This window comes from Neopelma chrysocephalum, unplaced genomic scaffold, assembly GCF_003984885.1.
Source record: "Neopelma chrysocephalum unplaced genomic scaffold, ASM398488v2 Primary Assembly neopelma1_97102, whole genome shotgun sequence".
Taxonomy (NCBI): domain Eukaryota; kingdom Metazoa; phylum Chordata; class Aves; order Passeriformes; family Pipridae; genus Neopelma; species Neopelma chrysocephalum.
The window spans coordinates 1719560-1744880 of record NW_020925744.1 but is presented as its reverse complement, the minus strand read 5'-3'; the positions used below and the strand labels follow the sequence as shown (position 1 = coordinate 1744880).

General features: G+C 38.4%; 2 protein-coding genes across 10 annotated transcripts in view; one reads left to right on the top strand and one right to left on the bottom strand.

Annotated features, from left to right (window-relative positions):
• POC5 (POC5 centriolar protein) overlaps positions 1–13385 on the top strand; it is a 27714-nt gene extending 14329 nt beyond the window's left edge. For 5 of the 7 annotated variants that reach the window (XM_027671487.1, XM_027671490.1, XM_027671493.1 and 2 more), the window contains 7 exons: positions 1980–2084; positions 2805–2984; positions 4085–4247; positions 7464–7582; positions 8348–8461; positions 9305–9481; positions 11136–11401. In XM_027671487.1, coding sequence (XP_027527288.1) covers positions 1980–2084; positions 2805–2984; positions 4085–4247; positions 7464–7582; positions 8348–8461; positions 9305–9481; positions 11136–11285 — 1008 coding nt within the window. In that variant the 3' untranslated portion in view covers positions 11286–11401. Of the gene's footprint in view, positions 1–1979; positions 2085–2804; positions 2985–4084; positions 4248–7463; positions 7583–8347; positions 8462–9304; positions 9482–11135; positions 11402–13076 lie in introns of those variants that run through there. The other 2 variants (XM_027671488.1, XM_027671489.1) reach the window with 2 other exon arrangements.
• ANKDD1B (ankyrin repeat and death domain containing 1B) overlaps positions 11619–25321 on the bottom strand; it is a 27691-nt gene continuing 13988 nt past the window's right edge. For 2 of the 3 annotated variants that reach the window (XM_027671496.1, XM_027671497.1), the window contains 9 exons: positions 23649–23747; positions 23236–23250; positions 22687–22785; positions 21046–21144; positions 19153–19251; positions 16728–16823; positions 14021–14219; positions 13226–13357; positions 11619–12898 (listed from right to left, as the gene is read on the bottom strand). In XM_027671496.1, coding sequence (XP_027527297.1) covers positions 12840–12898; positions 13226–13357; positions 14021–14219; positions 16728–16823; positions 19153–19251; positions 21046–21144; positions 22687–22785; positions 23236–23250; positions 23649–23747 — 897 coding nt within the window. In that variant the 3' untranslated portion in view covers positions 11619–12839. The remainder of the gene's footprint in view (positions 12899–13225; positions 13358–14020; positions 14220–16727; positions 16824–19152; positions 19252–21045; positions 21145–22686; positions 22786–23235; positions 23251–23648; positions 23748–25321) is intronic. The other variant, XM_027671495.1, reaches the window with a different exon arrangement.

Here is a 25321-nt window from a genome sequence, read left to right as displayed (position 1 = left end):
ATTTTTCTTGAGGCAAGTAATGTGAAGAAGTAAATAATGTATTTAGATGGTGTAGTAGAAAACCAATCCTTGTTGCTAATAGTGTTCTCCACACTAGCAATGAAAACTTGACACTGTGTGTACATACTTTGCATTGTTTGCTTCTTAAATCTAAGGTCTACTCTTGTTCCTTATTTGTTTCATGAAGATCACACAGGCTTGGATAAGTCTATTAGTTCTTACACTCTTACACTTTAAAAGCCTCTAGTTTTTCAATTATTAGATTGGTTTTCTTGAATTTCAAATGTGTAGCAGTCTCCAAAGTGTTAAAGAGCCTCTGTTTTAGGATTCTTTGGAATTCTACATTTGTACATATTCTTAAGATTGTACATTTGGGGTCTGTGATTTACACTTTCCTGCTGTCAACGATGTAAACAACTTCCAACTTAACTAGTTTTATGGAAATGGATATGAAATCTTGACAGTCTTGCAATCACATAACATAATTGAATCCTCTTATTGCTATCATGAATTTTTAACCTAGTACTTGGGAACACTTAATGAAGTTTGGATTTTTAATTCCTATTCACGTTTTTTTCAAAAAACATACATTGTGGGAGTTAAAATATGAATGAAGATCATGTTCTGTGTCTGTTTGGAAAACAGTCTAATCTTGCAGACCAAGCAAATATAACATTACAAGAACAGGATTAGTGTAATACAATTTAACTAGTGCGTATGTGCATACTTATTTCAGTGTATAGCATTCAAACTTCTAATTCTGTTGGATATCATTGTGGGTCATTCATATTTAATGTGCCATAATTCTGAAAGCTGTATCTCTTTTCTGCTACCAAAGAAATTTTTCTTCAGCCATTTTTATAGTTCTGTTTCTAAAAAAAATTGGTATGAATAGAAAATTACTACTGCTATCACCTGAATGGAAGGTGATAACCCTCACAAATTATGAGTACTGTAGATTCCTGTTTTCACATTGTAAATCTCACAAATGCTTTTATTGGCAAAAACATACTAATTAACGAAAATGGATTTAGGCTAAGACTTCTAGTGTATATCAGCATGCATGCAGCATCGAAAGTTGATGTTTTATGTTAGTATATGACACTTTTTCGACAGAATTAATTAATTGAATATATTAATTTAATTTGCTTTCTATTTTCTTATTTATTTGTTGCTAATTTATGCAAGTGTACTTCTCATTTTAGATAATTTCAATGTTACTTATGTAGCTGAGACTGTTCAGTTATTCTGAAACTAAGAAGTTAGGTATATTTAAGCAGAGAAAAGCAGCTTATACAGGATTAACGTACAGTATTATGAAAAACTCATTCTTAAAAATTATCTTTAAATTATTTCAAATGTATCAAATTGACCTTTATTTGTTTTTACTTTGACATTTTGAACTCCTTAAAGAAACTAAGTTTTTGCTTGGTAATATTTCATGAAACATTCTGAAGATGGACTGAAACAGTTTGTATGAATTTCTGTCCTGAAACAAAATAGTTCTTAGGAACCACTCAGCTTGTTTATTTTGGTCATACAGTTGAATAAGCTTTCTGCAAATAAGTTGTTTCTTTACACTTCAGTTAAGTAATCACTGAAACAAACTTCTAATATAAATGTTTCTGATTTATCAAAATTGTCTTTGAAATAAAAGATGCTTCTGACATTATGCTACAGTAACATTTAATTATTAGAAAGTAGCTCAGAAACCTGCAGATGTAGGAGGAAATAACAATTCAATTGAACTTTTCCTGAAACTACACAGTGAAGGTGCTGCAGTTTGAGTGTTGAAGCCACTGGAATTTTACTACTGATTTTTGTTTCCTACTTTATTACATTAAGGGGAAGATTCAGTAGAAAGCATCTGTTAAAAGCAAGTGCTTTAAGTGAAAAATAACTGAGGCATAAAGTACATTCTATTTGACCTTACAGAGATCATAGCTGTGTTGAAATAGTGTTAACAAATATTTTTGCAGGTAATTACTAACTTGACCCAAGCAATAGAAAAGGAAAAGGAGAGAGTAGAGTTGATGAGAAAGTTTACACAGTGGCGGATTCAACTTGTTAAAGCCAGTCAAGAGGTATGTGCACGAAATAAAAATGCAATGAAAAGGAAATCTCTGAACACAAAAGCATCAGAGCTGCTGCAGTTCCTGTTACAGTTTGAAGAAATGATGGTGTTTCTATTTTGATGTGTTTAACATTGTCAAATAACAGTTTGAAAACATCAAGTCTAAAAAGAATGCTGCTGTCAAAACGCTCTCTGGAATGGGAAAAAAGTCAAGCCGTTTTCTGTTGAGTACTTTGAAACAGAGTGGAATAATAGAATTGTTTAAAGGAATTTTTAAACAATCCTGAAGTCTAAATTCATTTAAAAGATATGTATTTCATGCTAGTCATTTGCAATCTTTAAGACTGCAGGTTTTATATGATTTCTGCAGTGAATCCAAATGTGCCACATACCCACTAAATAGCTTCACACATGCATGTTTGCACCACGTAGGTGAGGTTATTGCTTTAGTGTCATTAAACCAGAGTAAAAACACTGTTTTTTGTAACTTAGGAGTTAACAAATAGAGTTTCTAATAGTGGGGACAGTAATGCTCCATGACATGTGCAGGAAGAAACATGGAGCTTGCTGATGGTGTTTGTATACCACTTTGCTGCAGGACCTGTTACTCAGCTGAGGTGTTCCTACTGTGGTCTACATAATAAATTGTAAAACAATCATCCACACTTAAATACCTAAATTTTTAGCCAACTTCAACTTCCACACCATGTGGTTATATTTGTTTCCTAAGGAATATGCAAACAGAATAGCAGACAAACAATTTCGGACAACTTTGATGAAAAAAGTGTGGGCAGCGTGGCGCTCTCTTAGTGAAGAAAAATGGAAAGATAAAGTAGCAAGAGCCTGTCAGTTGAGGGCAGAAGATGTCTGTGTTCAGCTCACCAATGATTATGAAGCCAAAATTGCAGAGGTAAATTCAAATTTCTTTTTTTTTATTCTTGCTCCTTTGCTGCCAATTCCCATCCCTCCTAAGTATCTCCTTCTCAGCAAACCTGAAAAACGTGAGGATTTTCCAGCAGAACAGATCTCCCAGCTATACAAGAAGATCTGAATGTTTATAAGATCTGTTATGTTTTTAGATGTGACTTTTTTTCCCTGCGTCTGCTATAAAATGTTGCTGATCTGCATGCACAAATGAAATAAATTGGACTTTCCTGAAATGAGACGAATCTCTGTTTGCCCACCAATAGGAATGCCATTTGTTTTCTAACAGCATCCTTTTAATATTGGCTACACATTATGAGGTTTTAATGAAGAAGACCATTATTATTCTGAATTATCATGATGAGTACAGTATTTTTTCTGTAATAGCTATTCTGTTAAAGGCTGAAATTTACCTTTAATATGCCAATTAAGTTTGTTAAAGAATTTTCAGAGCTTAAGGTGAAGTTGTCAACCTGTGCATGGTGCATGTTAAGTAAACAGTTTTAAAATATAAGTTTTAAGAGCTTTGTATTTCAACAAGAAATTAAACCTAGAGCTTTAGGAACAGGCTTACCAAATGTGACTTACCAGCACAAAAACTGTAAGTAGTGAATTATAAAAGTAACTTGGTCTGTTCTTTTCTCAGCATTTTTAGTTTTTTACAGTATCTAAAGAAGAGAGATTGGTGATGACAATTCACCTTATGCTTAAATAATTGTCTGAGAACTCTTACTCTTCACTTCTGTTGAGTGAACCCATGTTCCTGCAGAACTCTAGGTTATGCCAGATGCCTAACTTCTAGAAGAGAAAAGCTTGCAAGATACATTTCTGCTTAGTTGGTTAGGTAGGATCCGACAGACCTCTCATCCTGGATATGCTCTAGCACTAATATTGTCAAGCAAAGAAACTACAATTGTCAAGCAAAGAAATTACAAGTAGCTGTTCATCTCTGGTGAACCAGAGATTTTGGAGTTCAAATGCATATCTTTGTAAATATAGTAAGTGACTTTTAAAGCAAATTGATTATTATGTTTGTAGTTTGCGTTCAGAAGTCCAAGAGAAGTGTTTCCTTATTCTGTGTCGTAGCTAACTGCTAATTTGGAACGGACAAAAGCTGAGATTCTGCGACTGCACAGTGAAAGAGATCATTATGAAGACACCATGAAGAAAGCCTTTATGCGTGGTGTATGTGCTTTGAATCTGGAAGCAATGACCATGTTTCAGGGCAAGGACAGTAGGCCAGATCCTGGTTAGTATGAACAGCAGCTCTAATCTGGTAGTGCATGTGCATTTTCATTCCGTTTGTTGGGTTTTTTTGTTTGTTTTAACAGAGTTCCTTTTTGCCTTTTTTTTTTTTAACTTGGTAACTTGTAGCAATACAAAGTTTATTAAATTTCTACTGCTTTAAAAAGTCCTGTTGAATATGTTGAGAAGTTCTGATGATGAACTTTGTAGTGCTATAGCTGAAAGGAAGAACGTGTTCTCTTCATCCCACGTTGCTGGGAGAGTGGTAATCTGCAGCTGAAGGCAGAACAAGAAGCCAAGGGTGGGAAACTTCTTAAAATACCGTATTACAGGGGAGTGAAGGGGAAATCCTGAAAATACCTTTATGCTCTGGAATCTCGATGTGCAAGGAATCAGCTTTTCCCAGACAGCTCTCCCTTCTTTCTTACTCTTGCTTTTGAATATAAAAAGGGCAAGCAAATCTCTCGGGTTCTGCATTTAGTTGTAATTCTGTGCCAGAACAGGAAACACCAGTCTGATTATATCAGCAGCATACCCGTAAAACCTGTGCAGCTACACAGGAAAGAGCTGTGCACGCTTACTGTTGTAATGAAATCACCCCCTCAGAGTGAGACAATCTGTAGCAGTGGGAACATAATTGTGCTGGTGCAGCAATCTACATTAAAGAGAAAATAGCTGTGCCAGCAGGAGTGTCACAGCTGTACATGTGGCTCAACAATCAGCTGTACTGACAGCAGTTGTTAATGTCCTTAGACAAGTAGCTTCAGTTGCTAAATTTAACAATCTTATACAGAAGTTTCTGAATTACACTGGAGAAATTCTTCACCAAAAAATGTAGATATGAAGAGGAAATAAAAACCTGAAGAAGGTATAGGAGGATACTTACCCAAGGGGCTGTCTAAGCCTGTTAAACATAAGCGGTATTTGTGCAGTTGCTTAGAAATTCATATGACACTGGCTAATATAGTAGCTTTGTGCTATAAAAACATAGGATCAGTATTTGGAGAGGGTCAAGAACAAAGGATTTTTTTAATATACTGAGTCTGGAAATAAAATTACATGGCATTTCCCAAGCACTTTATTTATCACTGTTATTAATTAAGAACTAATCTATATTGAAGCTTCAGCTTTTATTTGTTTGTCTACTGTTTTCAAAAAACATGGAACAGACAACATCCCTAGTAATGATGGGTGGTGTGAAACAAAAGCATTGTTTCTGTAGACCTGTGAAGAAGAGGGTAAGTAGGGAGGAAATGAAGCAAAATGAGTTCTAGAGCAGCCATGATCAACCCCTGAGTTTCATGGACCAAAGATGTTCCTTGATTTTTACTATGAAATTGGACCAGCACAATACGTAAAGATTTTTCTGTGCTGGATGTTATGGTACCTGTCACTAATTTTTTTTGTGTCCAGCATTAAGCTTTTTAATCAGACTTCATAACATCTCACAGACTCTGTTGTCTTTGGTCCCAAGCAGTCCACCACCTCTCATACCACCTTCTCCCCTGCCACAGGCACACTATCTCTTTCTTGCTACAGCCAGATGGTGGTTTTAATGAAGTTAGTTACATAATTATTTATAAGGTTGTACACCTGTTGATTTACATTCTTCATCAGTTATAACAGAACAGTAATCAGGACGTCAGGGACTTCAAACATCAGAGTAGATGATAATAGTGCTTTGTTCTAGTCTTGTAATCTGTGGACATCAAAACTTCCATGTGCTAGAATCGGTCATAAATTTATATGAACACTGCAGTGCCACCTACTGTCATTGGAAATAAAAGCAGAATTTTGTCCCTTTCGAGATTTATTATTAGGTTATTATAATGTATGTTTAATATACATACAATATGCAGATAACACACATATCCTATACATTATAATGTAGGTTATTAATAGCATGTATTACAACCTTCATGGGTCCATAACACTTAGTGTCAGTGTTGATGGTGTAAAAGTTATCTCGCTGATTTAGACCTTTTTTGTTATTAGTATATTAAGATTATTTTTAACCTCTTTACGTATTTAAGGAAACATCGAAGTCACAAGAACTCATGACTTTTTGCTTATGAAAACCCTAATGCTTTTTTTAAAATAACATAGATCAGATCTGATTGTTCTGTAACTGTGCATTGGTCCTTTCTATGCTTAAGCTTAATGTGTGTGTGCATACATAGATATGTACAAAATGCATATTCTGACATTCTTTCACTCTTGAAATCTGTGAACATTGCACTGACTTGAAGCACCTTCCTTTTATTTTTCCTGCTTACTTCAAAGAATAGTAGAAAACCAAACACTACTACTACCACATGGTGTCACTCTAGTCCCTGGAATGAGCAAAGTTCCATTGTCTTGGAACTCCTGCTGGCATCAGCTGCTTCAGAAATAGAAGAGTAAATAAGAACACCTCTCTCTCCTTTCTTTAAGGAAGTTTGTAGTCTAAAAGGAAAAGGCTGAAAAGGCTTGGAAAAGATACTGGGCTTATGTCTGTAGATCTGACATCCCCAGGATGTCTGCATTGCAAGACAAAAGAATCCTGGATGGATTTTGCGCAAGCTCAGGCTTACCCAGCCTAACCTGTTGAAGGGGACATGAGGGCTGTAGGATGCCTGTAGATAATCCCAGCCCTACAGCCAGGATGTGGCCAGTGTCCAGCCATTATATGTGGAGATAAGACACTGTGAGTGTGAGCTATGGCTTCTTGAAATTGCACTGTGTTATCAGGAAAGTTAAAGTAATATTTTATTGTACTTCCAGTAAGCCTCCTTAGAGATCTTGCACCCTCATGAAAGTCCAGTATGATCTTTCTGTGTTTTGCTGTTCTCTACCTAAACTGGATTTTGGCCCTTCGTATAAGAGCAGCTCTTTAGTATTGTCAAGCAATATGAAGAATCTCAGTTCTTTGCACTAGAAGTATGTGACAAATGCCACAAGGATGTTGAGACATAACACAGAAACAAGCCCCTTGAAAAACATTTCCAAGCATCTCAGAAAACAGGTAAAATACAGGAATGTTTGTTTTACATTTGTACACCTATAAAGAACAGGCTGATCCTTTTCGTTAGATAGAAATATAGATAGATACAGAATTAGATAGATACAGAAATCCCAAAGAAATACTAAAATTTTTATTGTAACTTATCTTCCCCCTTCTCCCCCCTTAAGATTTGCTAGATTATGTGCTGATTCCATTACTTTGTGTTTCTAATAATAGATATAGGAAGTAGGAGAAATGATAATGGTACCACTGTTGCAGGAAGGCTACCTCCTTCACAATATAATCCACCCTCGCCACCACCTCCACCAGCAACTACTCTTCAGTTGGAAGGCATGGTAAGTGTGTTCCTGGAACAGAACTGTATTTGCTAGAAATGAAACTGAACTTCCTTGGTTGGAGCTTTTTGAAGACAGTCAAAGTGTGAAAGGAAACCTGTGGATATGTTCAGATTGAATTGTGAAAATGAAGTGACTGGAGCACAGCTGCTGTGACTTGCTGTACTTTCATTAAGCTTTGTTTTTTATTTTGGTGAAAATGCATTACACTAATGAAGACAAGGTCACTACAATAAGCAAAATGTGCTCTTCAAGGTTCTTTATGTAAAAAAGCTGTTGAGTTTTTCTTAAAAATGCCTGAATTTAATATACTCTGAAAAGAAGAAAAGCTGGCTTGACTTAAAGCTTCTTTTTTAGGAGTGTAACACATATAGGCACAGAGGGAACTCAGCGTATTGTCATGTCAGCTTAGCCAGATTATTATCCAGTAGCTTGGTTGTTCTGGACCTGCCCTAGAGTCATCCTGAAAACATTGCCACTGTAAAACCATTTCATGCCGAAGTGTAGGTTAAAACAAAGATGTGTGTGCCTCTCTCATGATTTATCGTTCTAATAGTGACAAATGCTATTCACACCCTTTCTACAATTTTTAGACAAGTGATTTTAAATTAGCTAATAAACAGGAATGATAAAGGTAAAATATCTGCAAAGACATTAAAATTAGAAGGGTAATTAGAATAGTAAAAAACCTGACTTTCTAAAGAGTAAAATTTTATTTTCTAGAAAGTTATACTCATTCTTTGTAAACTCCGGTTTTATTCACAGTTTTCTAGCCACTTTAGTCATGCAAGCACTTCTCAGACCAGGCTAGATTCTGATTCTCCAGTAATCATCACTAGCACAGCAACAGGATCTGGTGTGACATCAACTCAAAAACTGGTAACAAGCTAAAATTAACCTTTTTTTTTTTCTATTTTAAGGCATAGTTATAACAAATATTAGTTTGGATATTGTCATTTCTGCATTTTTCAGAGCAACACAGATATGTAGTTGAGGACACTACTGTAGAGTTTAAATAGCTGTATGAAGACACTAGCTTGCAAATGCTCATTAGTGTTACATAAACCCATGTACACTAAGAGCAATTTTAAATTCATTTTGGAGTTGAGGAGGCAGAAGTGTAGCACAATAAGGAACAGAAGAATGCATGTACACTTTCGTATATGCAATAGGAACAACTGGTGTGTTTGACTTGATACCCTTTTGTTATGGAAAGAGTATGCTTTGCTTCATTATCCTGCTGTTTGAAATGTTTTCTCATTCCCTTTTCTGTACTTGTTGCTAAAATGCTCTCTTTTCCCCATCTGACACAGTTTGCTATCAGCTGTCAGAGAGAGATGCAGCATTATATGCATGGAAGTTTTTTTGTATCTGCTCTGTCCTTGCTAGAAAGGCTTTCCACAGTGAAGTACCTTCAGCTGTCACTTGGGTATGCAGTCAGTGAGCAAAGCAAAGCTATCCATGCTGCTGGATTTTTGTCAAATTAGCCTAGCTCCCCTCAGGACAGAAGTCATTTGCCTGAAATGCTATCTCTTACTTAGCATGGAAAAAGATGGTTGCAAGTAGGTGGAGCAAATTCAGTCCTGTGTAACATAACTGGACTACCCGCAACATCACATGGTCCATTTAGGCACCTGGCAGATAAAACTAAACAAAAATATTAGAGCACTGTAAATATTATGTTTAGAGTTTTTTACCAACTAATATTTAATTTACTTATAGCCCATGGCAAAAGTAATAACATCTGCTCAACAGAAAGCAGGAAGAACAATCACTGCTCGTATCACAGGCAGAGCTGATATGGGACAAAAATCCAGAACTTGTGGGAGTTTAGCAGTGATGGGAGTTGCTCCACCCATGAGTTCAGTTATTGTTGAGAAACATCATCCAGTCACTCAGGTAAGTCAGAATTATGCTTGTTACAGTATTCTTATTACAATACATTTGGTAATAGTTTAAAGAAAAATTGTATTGTGAAGAGGTATTAGACAAAACTCACTCGAGTCCTGTTTAAAATAGCAAAACAGTACTTGCTGTCTTTGGGCTGGGTAGAAGGCTCTGCTGAGGAGATTGCCACTTTAATCTATTTGTCTTATTTCTGTAGTAATTATTTCACAGGTGTAGTATCTCTTTCTTGTATCTCTTTCTTAGCCAGCTCTTCCATGAGAAGTAGTTGATCCGGCAAGGTTTGGTGTCATCACCATGCCACCACAGTTTAAAGACGAGTCATGGGATAGAGCGGGAGGAGTGACTGAAGCAGAGGTGGTAGAGGTATAGACTCACCTGACATGCTGAGCTTAGCAAATGGCAAGGGGGAAAAAGTAAAACCCTTGTCCAGAGGCAATCAAATTTGTCAAGTCTGCTGCTTGTTGTATTTTGAATCTATTCCCTGTATTTATCCTGAAGAAAACACTGAAATAGTTGCATTCATAGGGTATGGAAGGAATGTACAAGAGCACTGTAAAAGTGGCCTAAATGGCCTAGGCAATCACTACACATATAGACCAGTCTGAGCAAAAAATGGTTTTACCTGGAGGTACAGGGAACAATTGAAGATATTTTTTGTTATATTATAACCTGTAAAATAGGATCTGAGTTTTCTCTGTGTTATCTGAAAGTCCAGTTTCTTTTCAGTGATACAACCAGAGCAAGCAGAGCTTACTTCATGTCCCTTAATCTGGATGGAGTTACTGGTAGCTGTGTGAGGAATGTTCTGCTTTCCCCCATTTCCTGCAGTAACTCAGAGCCCTATGGCAGGCTGCACGTAGCTTTCTAGAATTTGGGCTCCTAAGCAGATATTCATAATTAAATTGTATGTCCTTAGAGGGTTAGAGGTTCAGTGTGATAATTATTTCATTAAGAACAATTTCTGGATTCAGAGTGTGTGACTGGTGTCACAAGGAATGTACCTGAACACTGTATCAAGAACTGATTTCTGAAAATGTAATGAATGTGACAGCCCCACCTCAAGATATATTCGGTATACTCTTTCTGCAAATAAATGCCTAAGTGGAAGACAATCAGATTGAAATATTTCTCTTGAGTTAATCTGAGAAGGGAGAGAGTTTACCTTGATTAAAAGCAGAATGACTACTTTTATTACACTAAGGTGGCTAGTTTTTTGTGCAGAAAATTAATTGTTGATAAAATTGCAAAACTTTTCCTTTCAGAGATCTTTCAGAGGCTTCCTCATAGCAAATAATAAGCTTCAAAAGGAAAGCTGGCGTGATGAAATTAGCACTATAGAGGAAAATTCTGAACGATTTGGTAAAAAAACCCAAACGAACCAACCTTGAAACAAGATTGAGGTGATAAAAGCTCAAAATAGCTAGTTAGAAATTTAGCACTTGGCATTCTGAAAACTGTATTACAGATAAGAAAGGAAAAAAAATTACTCATTCTGTTAAAGTAACCCTTTTTTTTCCTATTTTGGTAAGTGTATTTCAGTTTGCTGGATTGCAAATCTTTGTTTAAACTACAGCTCAGCTGGGGCTAATTTAATGGGAATTTTTTTGTACCACTAAGTGTTTTGATGTATCTGATTACTTTTCAGCAAACCGTATCGCAAGCCACTGCTGCTAAATATCCTCGAACTGTGCTCCATTCTTCTGGCTCTACCACTGCGAGACCTGCAGGACAAGCTGGGCGAATGCTTCAGGGCCAGACCTCTACCAGTGTTCAGTCAATTAAAGTTGTTGACTGAGTGAATATCATTATCACCGGTGGGGGTTTTTAATCAAGGTACCTCCTCCCAGTCTTTTCAGATTTGATGTAGTAGGGCCTAAAGTACATATCATGTTTTTACCCTTTGCTAAAAAAGGGGCTTTTTTTTAAAGTAAAAGTGCTTTTGTAGTAAACATCTGGAGGGGAAAAAAACTTGAACTGTTGTTCTACCTCCAAACTACTTGAGAACTTATTTTATTAAGATAAACCCTTTCTATTTAAGGAATCTTTTGCACACTTTTAAATAAAGGATACAATGTGATTTTTGTCTGAATCTCTTTGTTTAGTTCCAATGATACTAACATCTGTGTTCAAGAGAAAATTAAATTTATTTTTGTAATAAATGCTTTTAGTCGCTTATGCGAGTACGTGTAGTTGACATGCACCTTCATTATATCCTACATCTTAGTGTACTTAAATGAAGAACAACAGGGTGGTATCCTTCACAGCCCAGGTGCAGCTTGGGCCAGGTGAGGTACTGAGTCCATCAAATTCTTAAACATTCTCATTTTTCAAGCTAATGTTGCAGAACTTGATGCATTCCATAATTTGAGGATTTACCAGCCTGTTCTTCATATTCCTGTGATGCTTTACAGACATGTCAAAATAGGTTGCACACAAGAGGGCAGTTTGGTGTGAGACTTCACACAAAGATACAGATTATCTTTATAGTACAAACAGTAGGATTCAGCCCAAAATAATGCAGATTATATACAAACAGAAAAGGTGATTCAGTTCTTCCATTACATGATAAAAATATTGCTATGTTGTTATAAAGAAGATAGACATTTTACATAATTTTTCAGATATGCAATATATTAAATGAGAAAACCTTTAAATATGTTCAGCAAGGCACTACCAAACATTAATTCAAGATATGAACAAGAAATAGGTAGATAATTTCTAGATGTGTTAAGTATTAAATATCAAATGTTCTTTTTGGAGTATGTATACAGTGTGACAGAAAATTCTGTAGCCAGACGCACTTGGGTTTAGACATGACATTTTTGTGTATTTTCACTATATAATTCAAATGCTGAAGAAGAATGACTTGTCATAATCCTAGGAAGACTTTATGAAAAGCTGAATCCCAAATGAGGCCAGGTGCCAGCCTATTTCTGGAAGTGTTGATTTATTTATACTTATAACTTTTACTTATTAAATCTGACATTTTTTCAGATAGAAAACATCTCATTTACATTTCATGTCAAACATAAAATAGCTTAATTTGCAGTTCCAGTATGGAATTAGCGTATCAATGTTAAATGAGGTGTAGAAATTGTAAGGGGTGGCTCTTGCTTAGCAGTATAGTCATAAATCACCAGTCAGCCATTCATTCTTAAATTCTTTAAATTGTTGTATAGCAAGCATTTGACAGAGAAGTAACCTACATTTCAGGAGTGCAAGTTCTTCTAGCTTGGAAAAAGTTGTACAACTTCAAAATAGGTTTTTGTTTCCAGAAAAGATATTATTTGAAAGTCACTTTCCATCTGGCACGTAATTTCACCATATATGCCATGTTTTACTGATGAACTTATGAAACTGCACATTTTCTGGAGTCCATGCCAGCGCTAATTGAAGTTCTGATCTTCTCTGTAAAGTAAGAGAAAACGCTTGGCATGCTCTGCTTCTTACAAGGTCAAACTAATCTAACTGAAGGGTTGCCAGTTACAATTTAACCGTGTGTGCGAGACAAAGGAGGGAAGCAAAGTTTGCACATTTTTGTCTTCCTTTAGAAATCTCAAGTCTCACTTAAATGCTTTTTCTCAAGCAGCCTCACCCTGCAGCAAGGGCAGAGTCCCAGAGAGGAAGAGTGTCCTCCAGCCCTGCCAAGGTCACACCATCCCAGCACCAGCGGGGACCTCAGCACCACACTGCAGTCTCCTGGAAGACAGTGTAAAGGGCTCTGTATCAACTTACCAGCTAAAGGCTGAAATCCTGATGCCATGAGATCTTCATATAGATGTTTGACAGGATTCTGATGAGCCAGCAGCGTCCCATGTAACCAGATGAGCAACATTCTGTTTCCATGTTCCTTGTAACTTTTTTTCCCTATGCAATACACAAAGTACTTGTTCAATATGCTGGAAACAGTGTATTTTGTGCTTTTGCACTTTTTAGGGTTGCAAGAGGATTTAAAACCTGCTCAATTATTTCCCCTCTCACCTAGAAGAAAAATGAAGATTGATGCTTATAAAAGTTTAGAAAAAAAATCCAGTTTTATCCTAACACTACTGTTAAGAGAGAAAAAAATCCTAATACATCTTAAAATTAATTTTTCCTTTCATTTTTGCCCAAGATGTGGAAATATATCCTAGAGTAGCAGTGAACAAGTATAACATGTGCTGTAGAAGTATTGTTTTACCAGCACTTAATACGCCTGAAACCAGAAGCCACTGTTTCATGGCAGCTGTGCAGACAGAGCATGAACAAAGTCTTTCTGTGTCATGAGGTTTCCCAGGTCCTCATTTGCAGCATGACCTGCAAGACTCTTCCATGCTGCTCACTGTTCTGGTTTTGATCTCGCAAGAGGAAGGTTCTTTCAGGCCAAAAGGAAGAGCAGAAGTGGCCTGTACTTCTACAGCATTGCTTCCTGGGAACTAGGGACAAGGCTTGTATCCCTTCACGGTGTGATACTCACATAGTTATAAAGCAACACTGCACTGTGGGGTTTTTTAGCCTACATATTATGTCTGGCCATTCAGATGTTATTACCTGTCCACTGTTCTTCAATGGCTTTAATTTGTTCATCTGTGAACTTCCAGAATATGGCCAGTTTTTTCCATTCATGGGGTTTTAACTGGTTGTATGCTAGATTCCAAAGGGAGGAACGGATTTGCTTGGTCTGTATACTGTGATCTTGTTTGAAGGACAAGCTGAAGTCTGAGCCATCATCGCTATGAGCTAGATGTGTCTGAAAAAGAAAGCAGGTGATAAATCTTGCAACAAAACCTTTGCTTACTGAGTACTGAACGGTGTCCTCTACAACCAGGTGTAGCTACTGACAGGTGATTTGCTCAGTGCCTGTAAAGGAACCATGTATGGCTCATAGAAACAGAACTGACAAAGTCCTCCCTTTGCTGCTATGCCTTACTAAATTAATTGCAAAATAAGCCACTTTCATTCTCTGGTATTTGATACACAAAAGCACAGTAAAAGCAAATACTGTGCCAGCACTGCTGTGCTCCTTGACTCTGTCTACTTTATACGTCACATTTTGAACATGGTTGAGTTTCAGGCACAGTTCTTACTCTTTCCTCTTGCTTCTAGAAGTGCTGATCTTCCTCTAAGAAGAGGGTAGGCGCCCACCCTTGGTGAGGCACTTGTTCAAGCTGTTCCTGCCTCTGCCCTGTCAGCTTCACGTGGCTGAAGTGGGGACTTGCAGATCCTTTGCTGGCAGCATGAGCTATTGAGTTCAACATGCCAGAACCCCGTTCAGCAAAGTGTCTAAACAGCAATACACACATGCTTTGAACCTGAATCTGGTTTCATCGCCACATAGAAACCAAAACCAAATGGATTTTACGCTCCAGATTAAAAGTGATGTTGCTACTGTATGTGTAGCTCGCCTGAAACAGGAGTGATGGGGTTGCTTCTTCTTTGGGCACCTTTGCAAAAACCATGTCAATCAGTGATTTCAGCTCTGAGTGGTGCCCAGGGAAAAGTCTCATTCCTAAGTAGGTAAGCTCAAACTACTTCTATATTTCATTTTGTTTATGTACTGGTCCTATCTCAAATCAATCTCCAAAGGGAAAAAAAGTCTTCAGGATTTGACAGAGTTGATAGAGGATTACAGAGCAGATACTAAGCAAAAAAAGGAAATGAAAGCATGCCACATTAAAAAGTGCTAAGCATAAAGTGCTTTGTTCCAAATTAAATTCAGAAAAATACAACAGGATTATTTCCTATATCTTATGAGAGTCTTAAAGAAAAAAATAGTTTCAGTTCAGTAACTAAGCATTATCATGCATGTTTGATTCAATTCATCTGATGCAACTATAAAAAAATGTTTGCAGCAGCACAGCTTCACTTTGCTGCTAATTCTGTTTTGAGGCAATGGCAAGGTGGGACAGTAAAAGCAGCTCTCAAATCCAGTCAAATCCAGCCTGGACAATGATAGGGAAGAGTTGGGTAGAAACAGTAAATAGGAAAAAAGATCAAACAGAGAGATGACACTCACGCATTAGTATCACGTGCCCTTCCTCACAGCTACATGACATTTCCTTTTGTAACTAATGCTTTGTCATAGGTGATAAGTCAGCTCAATGTAACAAAAAGACAGTTCTTAAAATGATGATTCCAAGTTTCCTGTGTGGTAACACCACCTGAACAACATCATATTCCACAGCTGTAAGATCTAAGCTGCTCCCAAAGGCTGTGCTCTCAGCTTCAAGCAATGGGATACAAACACTTATGTTTGTATTTCCAAACATCTCTGGTGCTCTTGTAGAAAACCATCTGCTTAACTATCTTTTTTTTCCTCTTCAGGCAATTCAATACACAATGCCAAAAGGTTAGGAGCATTATGGGCTTACTGCTTTCAGACTTGTCACGTCTTCTGTGGCAACAGCTGACTTCACTTGTAATTCCCCTTTAAGCCAAAAGAAACAATAACATAGCTGACAACTCCAGCTGAACTGGTGCAAATCAAATATGTACAATACAGGATGTTGGAGGAGGCACTTTTCATGATAATTAATCTAGATTCGTGATTTATGAGCCCTGTAACATTAAGTGTCATTAATTTCGCCACACAGGACAGGAGTGGGGTGGTAAAAGCAGCTAATTCTGTGCCTGCACTGCGATGGGATCAGTATGCTTATACACTTGGCTAACTTAGTGAAACAAACACTGCCTGGCAGGAAGCAGGAGTGAGAATGAAGTCACAAATTGGTATGGCAATTTAGCCCTTTAGGGAGGCCTAGCACTATGCAGCCTACATTTAAGTAACAACTAGGGAAAGAAAGTAAGAAATTCAGACAATCTAAGCTATGTCCTTCACTTGTTGCTGTATTCTTTTCCATTTCATTGATTTAATTTTGTAATTAACACAAAATGATCAGAAAAGGGAGCTTCTGCCAAAGCAGCTGAGTGACAGACATCTGCACTCCACCATTTTTAAACCACAGATTCTACTGTACCAAAGGATGCAGGGATCAGCATGGATCCAGATTATCCCAGCTCTGATGCTGATGGGACAGATTGAATTTAGTTTAGAATCTCCCTCCGCCCCTTTGTCTCCCTGTGTAGAGCATGATGCAGGAAAATGTTAAGATCTGCCTACATTTTTAACAGCTAGTCAAGAATTAAGCCTGCATCTTGCAACCTGCCAAAAGGAACCACCTCAAGCAAAAGACAGTTCAAAATCAGAATTGGCTTTTCCTTTATTGCTATCTTCTGTGTAATGAAAGATGCCTCTTACCTGTTTCATGGTGTAATACCTTTCTGCTTTAATGATCATATCTACAATGAGGGCATGACTGCTCCTTGATGCCACAGCTAGTGCAGTTTTTCCATGCTGAAGAGAGATAGTGAATCAGGACATTATCTCAGGTAAGTGTATCATAGAAGAAACGCAAAAACAGTTCACAGAGACCCATCTTTTTTTTTTTCTTTTTTTTCCCCCCGGAAAAGGTATTTACTACAATTTTATGGCTTTTGAGTAGCTACAATCCAAGTTCTATACTCTGCATGAGCTCTATCCCCTCAGCCCAGCGGTGATCAATTTCTTTCCCACACTGGACTTCCCCCTAAAGAATTTCTAGTGAGGTATAGCTGCTTTCAGAAACCTCTTGCACTCAGACTGCTGCATACTTCACACCAGCTTGCACTCTCCAGTCACTGCTTCCAAGTTCACACAAGCCCAGGCATATCGAGTTGAAAATTACCACAATACAATCCATTCCCATGTAATGGTTAAACTGGCATTTCAGATGATGGGCTGGCAAAGTTGGAAATCAACTTTAAGGGCAAACTTGTGCCTTGTTTTATTTGGTAAAAGAGGTTGGCTCACAGAATGAAAAGAGAATTACTTTTCTCATGACAACTGAAATGAGCACAACCATAGGATGATGCTTCATGGGTAGTACAGACAGCCAAAGTTACTAAAAGCCATTGCTTTAATTCCAGCTGCAGAGGTCTGCTCAGTCTACCTGAACCCATCTCTGCTGTCAGCACTTCAGTGTAAAGGCATCTCGAGGGCTCTAAAGGGTTAATTCTGCAATGGTCTGTTCTCAGCAGATTTGCACTGAGTGTAACTGCCTTGGATTTAAATATTCAGGGTGTTCTCCACATATCAAGTGCGAGGCATTCTAGAAAATTAGACCTAACAGAAGCCAACCTCTTAATTAGAAGATGCAGTAATGAAATTATAAGGTATTTCAACTATCCAGCTGCTATAAAGTTCCCTAGTATATACTTTTTGAGTTCTAGCTCCTAGTTCTGCTCAGGATCATTCTCGTTTTTAGAAAAGCATCACATTGGAAGCCAATGAGTTTGCATTTTATTAAACCTTTAAGGCATAGGCTTCCTTTATATGTGAAGAGTCCAGAGACCACAAGAGCTCCATGGGTTCCACCTTTAGAGAGGTGCTCTACATTTCGCAGGGAGGCAGAGGGGGTGGGTAAAGGGGGTGTTTCTGGCCTCCTGTACTGATGCAGGCACTGCTGGCATCCTGCATGCACACGTAGCATGGTAGTCTTGCACACAGGGAGCTCTCTGTGCACTGTCACTCACAACCAAAGACAGTTTTATCTGCAGATAGGAAGAAGGAAGAGCTCCTGAGATAGCATTTCCTTTGCTCTAACAGCTTGCAACTCATGCAGATGTATGACACGCTCTGGAGACTGAGGACTCCTGCTGCCAGGGTATGGAGGACAGGACAGGACAGGACGACAGGACAGGACAACACTGTGCAATAGAAGCAGGCCCTCCTGCTTCCTGTCTACTGTTTAGTCATTTTTGGCATTTCAGCACCGATTCAGTTCAAAGGGGACTGTATTTGCACATGTTCCCAGTGGAGGCATGGCCTCAGAGGTCATCCAGCAAACAAGCAAGGAAAAAGCTACTCCAAGAAATAAAACCAATGCAGAAAGGTGACACAACTTGTACTGGTTCAGAGCCAAATTCTCATAACAAGTCATGAACTCTATCAAGATTGCTGTAATACCAGGGCACTATCTATCCCAAGACTTGTAGGTGCTTATGGTCATAACAAGCAATAAGTAATTGTCTGTGTCTGCTCTTAGAATACAAAGAGGTTGAGAAAATTTTCCAGTGGCTAAGGTGCTGTCTAAAGTGAACAAGATTTCATTCTGGGTTAGCCCATATGAGAACTGCAGCTCTCTGGCAAGTGTAGGCATGATTCTGAATGAAAAAGCTTAATTACAATGCAGCATCTTACCTCAGCCTTCCAAAACACATCAATGCCCATGCTCAGAGCCCCAAGCCTCATGTCAGGCTAGGGAAAAATGAGACAATCCTAGTTCGTAAAGCTTTACTTCTCATGAGGACAGTTTTGTGAAGGAAAATTACTTTTTTTAAGTTCCTAAAGAGCTAGATTTTTCTCATAATAAACATCAAATTCATCAATTCAAATCCATCAATTCAGTCATACAGAAAATCCGTAATAGCAGTAACTGTAAAAAGGGGAAATTCAATTGCACTAATTTAGCAAATTTGTAAAAACTGGGTTTGGTATTCTGTCCTTTAAAAAGCACTTGCCTAGCAACTTTGCTTTGGTACTTCTTCCAGACATTGCTCTTCTTGCCTCAGTCTTTCCAGGCTGAAGGGTATAAACCAGAAAATAAAATCACATAATCCTTGCATTTGTGAGGAATGCAATTTACCTTATCCATGGTCTTGAGATCACAGCCTGCCTTAAGCAGCACTTCCACCAACTCCACATTACCAAGATCAGCTGCCAAATGCAGAGGGGTTTCCAGCCTCTGGAATTATAGACACCAAATAAATATAATACATCAAACTCCCTCCCAGAAGCAGAATGCTCTCAGGCTGAATCTAAAATTGATTCACAACAAGAGGTAGCCTTAGTGAGAAAACACTGTACAGAATGAAATAATTTAACTTGTGAGTGATCTACCTGCCAGTTTTATTTCAGGTAAACAAAACAGCACATGGGATCTCTGTAGGAAAACCAGACAGAAGTTCCAGCTGGCTCAGGAAAAGTTGCTGTAATGCCCCTCTAATGTATCATAAACTAAGAAGTTCTCTCTCTCTTCCCTCTTAAAGCAAGGTGTTTTGGACAGAGTGCTTCATGCAACTGCCAACCCACACCAATATTATCCTCTCAAGTAAACTCTTCCCTGCTGAAATGCGTTCCAAGACAACTAGACATCCATAATTTTCAACATTATGATGTAACATCCACAACAGGGCTTTTTAGCGAGCCCTGCCACAAAAGGATGATAAGTAGCAGAAATCTACCTGTTTCCTAATGTGTTCAGCAAACCTTAACTATGCCACCTGAGAATCAACTGCCTCTGGGTGAATTCCTGTATGGCATTTCCAATTAGTTGTTTAACCTTATGAACAATAATCAAAATCACACTCATAACACACTCTAGTATGAACAGTGTGATTACACAAGGATATTCAAGGAACCAAGTAGCTGTTACAAGAAGGTTGGGCAGACCTATCCTGGAGGATAAGAAGGGGTAGTGCCATTTGTTCCTCTTTCAACAAAGCACCTCTCCAAGGAGGAAAGGGAAATGGTATAATTGTTGATTTTCTTCATGAGATGGTTCCCTGAGTACCCAGATAGTGGCATTCTAGGGCCCAAAAATACCAGATTAGGCACAAGGCCAGTGCTTTTATCACCACCCTCACATGCAAAGAAATACCAAGTGACACACAACACAGCAAAAGCAGAAAAAGGTCATTAACAATTATAGGAGGATCTGTACAGCAAAAAAGGGATCAAGCATGACAGCACCAAAGCAAATATGACACACATCAGCAGTGGATGTGTGACCTACAGTGAACTCACCAACAACCAGCCAGGTCTCCAAAGATCACTGGCACCAAGTAGAGGCTAAAGAATCCTGGTAAAGGTGGGGAAAATGTGTTGCTGTCTCTGGGTGGGCTCAAACCACCATCTTTTCAGTTAACAGCTGAACACGCTAACTGATTGCGTCACAGAGATCTATGATCTCATCATTCAGGGTGTTGCTGTGTAATGTGGAGCAGTACTTCACTCAGCTCTGCTCGGCTGTGTTTCCTCTCAGCTCCCTCAGCACCCCCGTGTATTGACCTGGGGGCATGGAATGTGAAACAGAGAAATCCTTGGTGCTGTTCAACACTGCTCAGCAACAGTTTTAACTCTGGTGTCTTACCAGCACTGGTTTGGTCACAGATCTAAAACACTGCACCCTGTGGGTTGCTTTAAAAAAAGATTAACTTCTTTCCAGTCAAATCCCACGCTGCACTGTTTCCCTCTGAGGTCAATACCATTGAGACAAATATTTCTGTCATTTATTGCACATGAACCGTAACATTTGAACAATAAATTAACCCATTATCCTTATCTTGCACAAACAATATTAGCATGGGATGTACCAGTGACTAATACATATGCACACAAGCAAAAAGATAACGAGGGAACCGCCTCTTCCTTCCTATTTTTTTGCACTCTGAGCTCATAAGGCAAAAAAAAATTCAAGCAAAATCCACATAATCTCTTCTTTACCAATGAAGTTGTGATAATTCCCAGTTTTTCTTACGTTGTTTAAGGAGTTTATATCATGATTGGCATCCAAAAGGCTTTTTACTACTGGTAGATTGTTACCGATGACTGCTAAATGGAGAGGGGAATTCTGCTGTGGAGGGAAAATAATAAACTATTATACTTGGGTACATTATTAGAAGTTTATTCAAACAAGAAAGAGGTTTTTATTGAAGACCATCCATTGCAAAGGCAATATATTCTAGCAGAGCTTCAAGACTGCAGAAAACACATCTCAATGTGCAGTCACACCAGAGATGGTAGCCTGCTCCTACAGCATCAGGTAGACAAATACAGCTGAGAAAATGGAAATATGGAGTTGCATGGAGTTGTGTCACCACTTAGGAACGTGGCAAGGCTCTCCTCTTAAATATTCCTACCTGGGATGTGCTGCTATCCTTGGCAGAGAGATTAGGGTAATGTTAGGGCTCCCTCAGAACATTGGGTTTGCCCTTAGTTGAATAGCCTGAAGACAGACTTATTCTGTATTCGGTAAACGGATGTCAAAACCTACTTTCCAGGAACAAACACATTGCTGCTGGAAATATTCTTTGTACTGAACTGACTTGCTGTCATATTTAGAGCAAGTTACAGCTGCTAAGAAATTAAGGGTTTTTAATTGAGTGATTATTTATTAAAGTAACTGGGCACAGGTCCAACACCAGTCACAATCCAATCATCAGGTTGGCAAGTTCACTTTGGATGTTGAACCTGTGATGAATCAATTTCTTGTGAAATACAGCTAAAGAATAATTCCATACCAGTACCATTCATGGGTGCCATGAATGGCAGTTTGGTGTCTTTATAAATAAACACAGCCATTTCTTCAGGGCTACAGAAAAGACAAGGAAGCTCTTATGCAACACCCTGCTGGAAATGTTTTCAAAATATAAATTATGATGGTATGAGTTGCTTCTCCTACAGAAAGCCAAGGAGAACAAGTAGCACAACAACTGCCCAAACTTTAAATCATTTCCAGCACATCATAAATTTTTCTTCCTTGATAACTTCCTGCAACAGGCCAGTGATCACTGCCTAAGTCACGAAGCCGAGATGCCATTTTCATCCAGTGCTGTAGAAATGGAAAATAATTTCCTATTCATAGTAAATCTCAGGTGTAACAAAAACTCTAATATTTAAACTGAGAGAAGATTTGCATAATATAAATACCCCTTTTTTTTTAAATCCCAAAGAATGGTGGCATGCAGATTTTGAGGCCATTGAGGGTGTATTTACCTTCAAAGGGTGACAACACCAAAGTGTTTATGTACCTTCTAGTTATCTTTATTCGAAATCCATTATAAGTGTTAACTCTTTGCCCACAGCACACAGGGAGGCCTGCTTTGCTAGTGTTTAGTTCAAGCAGGGTACTTTGCTCATCTTCTCCTTGGCTTAGCCTGGCCATGTCTACACTGCACTGGACTAATCTGCTCAGGCACTCCCTGTGTTGTGCAACAGGACCTTGTCTCTATTGGTCTATACACGTTGCTAATCAATATCCACAAACCAAGTGATAACGTGTATAGTATAAAATTCAAGGAGCTACTCAATCTCCTTCAGCTGTCTGAATTCCAAGGAAGGCCACAAAAGACAGGACAGGCTGAGCAGCATCAGAACAGTTATTCTGATATACACTCACCTCGGGTTTAGGAACCAGGTCAATATTCTTATCAATAAGAAAAGTAACCAAGGATAGGTGTCCATTCTGAATTGCAACCTGCAAAGCACTGCTATAATTCTGAAAGAAATTTTGATAGACAGCAAAAACTTACATTTTTATTGCTGAAAAAAACAGTACTAAAAAGAGCTACAAATATAGGATAATCTTCCATTTAAGTTTGTGTTATTACCCCCTCCATGAAAAAAAACCCCTTTGATAAAATGATACAAAAAGAAGTGGATCAGCAGTCAGGATGATGTGCATGTGCTTTTGTCAATAGCGAAGGAATTTCCCATTTTTACTATATCACAACAAATATGCTAAAGAACACCAGTATCCGACAGCCCTTTTCAATTGTCATCTATACTGAGCCATGGACAACGACAATGCCAATACACGTCCTAGTCTGTTAGTTAGCCTGTTAGACCTTTACCAAGCAAGTACACTCACATTAACAAACTTAAAAAATAAATCCATAGAACATTTTTACATAATAATTCTCTGTAAACAAACAAGCTCTCAGTCTACTGGAACCATAATCCTCTTGCAGCAGGCAAGCCAAGGCCATTCAGCAGATGTGAGTTGGACCAAAGTCCAGGAACCAGATGTGGACAACAAGAACAAGAACACCAGATCAGTCACTGCCAAAACAGAGGATTTTCAGCTACCCTAGTTTGCTACATTTTCTGGTCATATGATGTACTATTGGGCATACAGTAAATAAACTCCACCACAGTAATCTCTCAAATAAATATAATGCTATTTTTCTTCCACATCAGTTTTACTCTGTTAGTACTCTCTGCATTCCCCATTCTATTTTATTATTTTTCCCCATTTCATAAAAATAAGCAGAGCAAATACACTTTTAGTACAGAGAAAAGGGAATATAACATCCTTCCCACTGCCTCGGATGTCTCACTACTTATGTGCTATGTACATACCTGAGTTAAAACATTGATGTCACTCCCTGCATCCAGGAGGAGTTCAGCACATTTTTCATGACCTCCTTTAACAGACAAGTAAAATGGAGTTTCTCCGTTCTAGACCAAAAGAGAGAAAATGTCTGTTCCCATTTAAGCCATGTGACTAATAAGACTGTGACACAAAACACCTCTGGTAGGCTCGATCAGGCTCTTCCAGCTCAGTAGAAAAGGGGAGATGGTCCCAAGAGAAAACAACCTGAATGCTCCTAAATTAGCACTTGTATGATATGGCAACTCACCAACAGTTCAGTGACAGATGGCATTTATGTGGACAGAGGTACAGTAAGGTTTAATGATACAGAACACGATTTAATAACTATTCATATATTAATATTGATAAATATTAATCGTGTTCTTTTCAAAGAAGACTGCTGGAAACAGGCACAGAAACAAAGATGGCAGGTAGCAGTTGTTGCCAGTCAGCAACAGCATGATAGAACATACAGTAAGTACCGAATTCTGTCAGTTTAATGCCATGGATTTCTGACAAATTGCAAACACCTAGTGCTACTTATAAGGAGGATTTTTAATAGAAATAATCTTATTTCATATTAATTTCAAATCTTCTCACACCAAAAGAGTCTCCATGTCTCCACAACAAGACTCTAAAATAGCTTACATCAGCTGCACAATGATCTACTCCCTGCTTCTAAACTCCTAAAATACACAAAGGTTTAATAAAAATTACTCTAGTGTTTCAACATTCACAAAAGCTTTAATAAATCCTGTTTGTACTTTGCTTAAAATCCTGACACCATTATTCTGGTAAACTGAATATATTTTAGTACTTTGCTCATGCTGTGGAAGGAGAGATCGGTTTCTACACCACCGAGAATATCTCCAGCTGGAGGGGAAGGTCACTCCATTAACCATGGCAAGGCAGGGGCACAAGCAGTACAAGCTTTGTGTGCAGAAGCAATATTCTTACACAAGGCTTGGAAATAAAAAGGGCTCCACATTTCAAAGAGGCTTGTGTGCCTCTTCAGCTTGCATAGCTGAAAATAGCAGACAAGTTGGGTAAGAGAGAACCTCTCCACCCACAAATCTGTTGCTGATAGAGGAAGAAGAGGGCCTTGGGTAGCAGTGGATGTCCCTTACTCATTTCATCCACTGGGCCAGCAGAACAGACCATCAGCCACACAGTATGTTCCCACAGTGGGCATGACAGCCCACAACAAAGGAAATTACCTTGCTCAGTTTGTTCTAGCTGCCCCACAGAAGAAACAGAAGACCCAGAGACACTTTGGAAAGCAGGCAAGCTGAGATGAGCAGCCAGTGTGCATTTCCTTTCTCTACTCCTTGTTTAAGCCTCAAAATTAAGCTCATGACTGCATCAACTCAAGCATACAACCTTCACAGCTAATATGCAATTGATGAATATGTTGGCTGAGCAGGTAGGCAGTGTCTGAGCCACTTTCATGCAGGCAACTGAGTTCAGATGGCAAGATGCAAATCTGAGACCTCCTTGCTGAGGTATCTGTGATGGTACATGCTTGGTATGCAAGTTGAACTGGCTCAGTGAATAGCTTGAAAAGCACCAGAGATGCTACATGTGAGATGTTAAAAGGAATGGGATCACATGGTTAAAAATGCTGGACAACAGAAAGCAAAGTGGAGGTTAAGGCCCTTCT